This window comes from Fukomys damarensis, unplaced genomic scaffold, assembly GCF_012274545.1.
Source record: "Fukomys damarensis isolate Sample0158 unplaced genomic scaffold, DMR_v1.0_HiC HiC_scaffold_27, whole genome shotgun sequence".
Lineage (NCBI taxonomy): Eukaryota > Metazoa > Chordata > Mammalia > Rodentia > Bathyergidae > Fukomys > Fukomys damarensis.
The window spans coordinates 15,671,257-15,676,735 of record NW_022900939.1 but is presented as its reverse complement, the minus strand read 5'-3'; the positions used below and the strand labels follow the sequence as shown (position 1 = coordinate 15,676,735).

Genomic DNA, 5,479 nt, shown 5'->3' with positions numbered 1-5,479 from the left:
GCGACCGTCCTCGCCAGAGAAGGAATCCCGAGACAACAGGGCGGCGAGAGGCGGCGGCGCCGAGCGCAGCGCGAGTCCGGGACCAGCCGGCGAGAATGCGCTCCACAAACTTCTGCCAGGCGCCGGCAGCCAGCACAGCTGGGTACCCGGCCCTGGCCAGCATGCAAATAAGCCCGGGCGGTTCTCCAATCACGGACCGCGACTGGCACGGCTGCACCAATGATCTCCGAGAGGGACGGGCACGATGGAGCTTTCACTCCGTCCGGGGTGGAACCCCGCGGCGGCGGAGGCGGGGCTGGAGGCCGCGGGTCTGGGAAGCGGCTGGGACCCGGGTGGAGGAGGGGGACGCGCGAGCAGCAGGCTGGGAGGTGGGGAGCGGGGACCCGGAGAGGGGGGTCGGAGCACCAGGCTGCGGAGCTGCGGACTGCGAGAAAAACGAAAAGTAAAAGCCACAGGGAGCTGTCCCCCTTCCGGCCATCAAGGCTTTGGGGATTTGCAAAGCCCTCTGCTGCTGAGCCCTGGATGGGATTGGGGGGGGGGACATAGAGGAGGGGTGCAAGCCGGGCGCCCCGCCTCTTACCTTGACTTTTCGCCCAGCCCCTCCCGTTTGCCGAGGTGAGACGATCTGCGTCGGAGGGAGGCGGGGCGCTCCCTCGTCTCCTCCCAAATCCGTCTGGTTTCCTGGGCGTACGTGAGCCATGGGCTCCAGACCGAACAGAATTTCTCCTTAACCTGTCCTCGGGTAGACGGAGGCTCTGGGAGGCCTGTGATCCCCTCCGCACCATCACTCCTTTGTAGTTTGACGCCCGCTCTTTGGAGCAATACTTTGGCGGGAGGAAGGGTGACTTAACTTGTCGGATTCTCAAAGGATCCTTGGCTTGACCTGTCAGCTTTGTGTCACACACAGCATCTTCTGCCGCCGGCTGGACTCCTTTAGTCTGAGGTGGACGAGTAAGGAGGCGAGAGCAGCGGACCTGGCCTGGGGCTCGGCGTCCTCTGGGGAAAGCGAGCGGGGGTCTCCGGCAAGCTCGAGCGGGTGTAGGACCCGCGTCCAGACGCGGCTCTCCGGAGAGCCCCCGCCTCCGGCAGACCCACGCAGGCCCGGTTACTACTCACACGTGCGTGCACGAGCGTGCCCTCGACCCTTTGGGCACAAGCGCGTCATCAAGGGCGGGATTGTGTGCCTGTCCCCAGGCGGCTCTCACGCCTGAAAGGCTCCTTTGTGGTGTGTTTTACACAGTTCTGACCTTGGGCCGTGAGTTGGGTACCAACTAAGAAATGACTGGTTTGTCTCTTTCCTTCTTAAATTAATAGTCCTTTCGCCCGTGAAACCGCTTTTTATTTGGTAGTTTCACTTAATTTTTCCTTTCTTCTTCTGGTCTTCAGGCAATGTTGCCGCCTGATGGTTAGAATTGGGAATGGAGTCAGGGAGAAGTGATGTGAAAGACACAGCGTTAGGTTAACACAAAACACAGTCGCATCTCATAGAAGTGAGATTAGAAGTCACATTAGATAATGAAGTTCAACTCGTCAAAAACATAAAAAAAAACTGTGACCCAATTTGAAATCGAACCATAATAAAGTCAATGTCTCCCCCTAGCGGGCATCTGGAAGAAATGCACGTCAAGAAAGAGTTTCTTTTCCTGCCAACGTCCTTCGAAGGTAAATTACTTACTTAGGCTCCACTCGTGGGAGAACGCGGCTGGTCGGGCCGGGATGGCCGTCAAACTGCCAGTCTCCGTGGAGGGGCCCCGCGCTACTGGCAATCAGAGCTTCCACAGTGGCCGGCGCGCCGGGCGCTGAGGTCCTTCAGACCCTGAGGAGCAAAGAGCGGCCTGACCCTGAAAGGATGGAAACCGTGGACTGCATCAAAGGCTGCACCTCAGCACTGGCCTCGGTTCCCTTCAGCACGAAGCCCCCGCTGCGGCGAGCCTCTGCTTTTGAGGCTCTGGGAGGCACCCCCTGGCCTGTGTCGACCATGAGACTGTGCTGCAGGTTGACTAGTGTCGTGTCGGCCCTGGGAGGTCCCACAGAATGACTAGAGCGCTCACGGACCCACTTGGGCCTGAATGGCGCCTGAAGCTGCCTGCTGTCCCCGTGGTGCTTGTCTCAGCCCAGAACAGGAGGAATTCCTTGCCTTCAGAGAACCACAAAGAGACAGCTAAAAGCAAATCCAGAGAAACTGCAGCTATGAAGAGTAGAGTGCCTTCTGCTGGGGATGTGGAGAGAGCCGGAGTTCGGGTGGAAGAAGTCAATGAGCTTGTCGAGAAGGGAAATCATAAGAAAGCAAGCTACTGAGAGTACAGCGAAAGCCTCTTTAGTAATCTGGAATCTGCCACCTACAGCGACAGAGCGCTCTGCCATCTGGTCCTGAAGCCGTACAAGGAGGCCGTGAAGGACTGTGCAGCAGCCCTCGAGCTGGGTGGGGAAATGAGAAGGCGTTTTATAGACGCGCTCGAGCCTATAAAGCACTCAAGGACCACAAATCCAGCCGTGCAGACATCAGCAGCCTCCTACAGACAGAGCCCAGGAACAGCCCTGCACATAAACTGCAACAGGAAGTGAAAATCCAGAAGAGCCGCAGGAACTCTACCTGACCTTCCCAGGGAAGCCAGGGCCTCCCCTCTATATCCACCCCTGAAACCCAGCACCCCAGAGGGAGCCCTGAAGCACCGCCTACCCCAGCCCCTAAGAGGCAGCAGCCTTTCACCTTTGTGGGGCTTTTCTTCAAATTAAGTCCATTGTAGTCAAGCACAGTGTTTTGCCACAGAGCTCCCCACTCCAGCTAAAGTGTGACGCTGGAGCACTGTCCCCATCCCTACTCCAGACAGGGTCACACACAGGTCCTTCTTAGCGAAGCACTTGGTGTGCACAGACTGAGTGCGTCCCTGTAGCTTCAGAAGACCCCTCTTCTTTGCAGTTAGTCTGAACACACTAAACCCCTGGGCAGAGGCAGGTGAGGCACTAAAAAGTCCTGCCCACCTACACTCAGAGCAGCCTGTGGAGCTGGATCTCCATTGCTGCCGTCTCCCCACGGGCACAGCTGCTGGCCCCATCCTGTCCTTGGTCTGCTGTGTGTGAGCCCCCAGTGCCTTTAGTCTTCGCCCGTCTTTGGTGGGAAGGCAGAGCCCCGCCCTTGGAGGCTGTTTTTGACTCCACTGCTGTCCCTCTGTATGGAGACATCCACAGCATTTCAAGAGCGCAGGGGCTATGGCTGCCCCTGGTGGGATGGAGCGAGTCCTTGAGGTCAGTGTCCTTCCGCTCTGGGCAGGAATCTGCCTTTTTCTCCCAGCAGAGGCCCCTCCAAGCTTCTTAGTTCTTTGCAATGTGTGCATTTGAAATGACTTGATTTTGTCAAACTGTGTATTTAAACTATTGCATTAAACTTTCTTTTAACACACCCCCCCCCCAAGGAAACTAAATTACTTAACTGAGAATGTACAATAGGGGAACTTAATGGATGTGCTATTTGGAGAATTATCTGGAGTGTTTCTTCAGAAAAGAGAGAAAATGGGATTTATATTAATACAGTCAAATTACTTGCTGACTTAAGTCTAGAGATCAGCATGGCTACAACCAAATCTCAGAATCGTGTGCCCTGCACCACCACACATGACCATAAATTCAGCCATGAGAAGAGTACTGGACAAACCATTCAGTTTTCTTTTTCTTTCTTTTTCTTGGTGGTTCTGGGGATTAAACCCAGGGCCCTTGCTACATCCCCTTTTACTTTTGCTAAGTCACTGAGTTGCGCAGGTCGGGCTCCAATTTAGGAACCTCCTGCCTCAGCCTCCCAGGATGAAGAATTTACAGGCATGTGTCACTATGCCCCCACTACAATTGAGTGTCTATAATAAGATGCTAGGAAAGAAAGAGATGGAAGAGGATTCCTGTGCATTAAAAGAAACTGAAAGACAATCACAAGGGTTGGGATTTAGCTCAGTGGTTCTGTCGCCTGCCTCACAAGTACAAGGGCCTGAGTTTGATCCCTGGTGCCAAACAAAACAAAATCCAAAATGACAAACATTCACAAGATGTGGGAGTTATTTGGACTTTGATTTTTTTAATTCAATAAACATTTGACGTTATGAAACCACTAGAAATAAAAACACGGTCTCAATGTTTGCTGTTACAAAATCACCGTTACTTTTTGATGTGGCAATGGAAGTGTGGTTAGGTTTGTAAGAGTACAAATATACAAAAAGTATACTTTAACAGACACACGCTGTTGCGTAATTGTCTCCCCTTTTAAAAGGAAAGAAAAATCCCAGCACGGAGGAAGACAGACAGGAGGATTGTAAGTTCAAGTCCTGCCTGGGCAACTTAGCAAGATCCCGTCTCAGAAAATTTTAAAAGGGAAATGGGGATATAAGTCAGTGGAGGAATGCCCCTGGGTTTGACAGTACAGAAGGGGGTCCAGGGGGTGGAGGGGGTGGGACATCAGCTGTGGCCTTATGGAAAAATCTAGTAAAGGGACTAGAAAGTCATGAAAGATGGTAAAGCTCCTGTCTTTCAACTTTTCCCCTACATCTTCTAGTTTAAAAAAATCTAGCTGGTTTGGGAACTGAAGATGCCAAGTAAACCTAGCATGTGCATTTTGTGTGATGTGAGAAGAAGGAAAGATACATCCGCTTTAGATGTGAACCCACTCATTACTTTCAGTGAATCTTTTGGGAGTTTTGCAAGGATGGCGAAATTTAAAGATTTGGACTTAAAAGAAAAAGGTAGAAAAGTAGCCAGATGTGGTGGCACACACTGCAATCCTGGAATTCTTTGAGGCTGACACAGGAAGGGTGAAAGTCTGGCCACAAAGTTGGGCAACTTAGTGACTTAGCAAGACCCTGGCTCAAAACGGCAAAGCTGGGGGGATGCAGCTCAGTGCAAAGGCCCTGGGTTCAAACACCAGTACTGAAAAAAGAGACATGGCTTCCTGTGAGTGTGTGTGTGAGCTCGCACGCGTGCGTGTGCGCAAGGTAATCTGGTGGTACTGTTTGCTTTTAGGAATGCACACTGTATTTGAAGACAGAATGTCATCCCAACTCAGATCTAGGCCAAATACAGTATTTGAAGTAAAAGAGCTGTCATGTAGCTAGACAAATTTAAGAGAATGTGATAAAACCCTGGCAAACATGGGAATCCCCAGTGAAGTGAGCAGCTAAACAGATCTAGTGGTCTCAAAAGCCACAGAAAAACCCTTCTGCAAAGTTCTATACCCTTTTATGATAAAAAAAGCTACATATAGAAGTGTCTTCCCTCAATATAATTAAGGCCATATATGACCAACCCTCAGCTAAGATCATGCTAAATGAAGAAAAACTGAAATCAGGAATGAGACAAGGTCATCCGCTGTCATCATGCCGTTCAATAGATTAATTTTTAGCCAGAGCAATTAGGCAAGAGACAGGAATAACAGAGATACAAATAGAAAATGAAGTCAAATTACTCCTATTTTACGATGATATAAACCTTTACTCAGAAG

General features: G+C 51.4%; 1 protein-coding gene and 1 pseudogene across 1 annotated transcript in view; one reads left to right on the top strand and one right to left on the bottom strand.

The window, feature by feature from the left end:
• Positions 1–1,091, bottom strand: part of Abtb2 (ankyrin repeat and BTB domain containing 2) — a 171,642-nt gene extending 170,551 nt beyond the window's left edge. Inside the window, exon 1 of the mRNA XM_033756482.1 lies at positions 581–1,091. Within this exon, the coding sequence (XP_033612373.1) occupies positions 581–785 (205 nt within the window). The 5' untranslated portion in view covers positions 786–1,091. The remainder of the gene's footprint in view (positions 1–580) is intronic.
• Positions 1,092–1,693: 602 nt separating this feature from the next.
• Positions 1,694–3,706, top strand: LOC104854260 (annotated as a pseudogene).
• Positions 3,707–5,479: the final 1,773 nt, after the last annotated feature.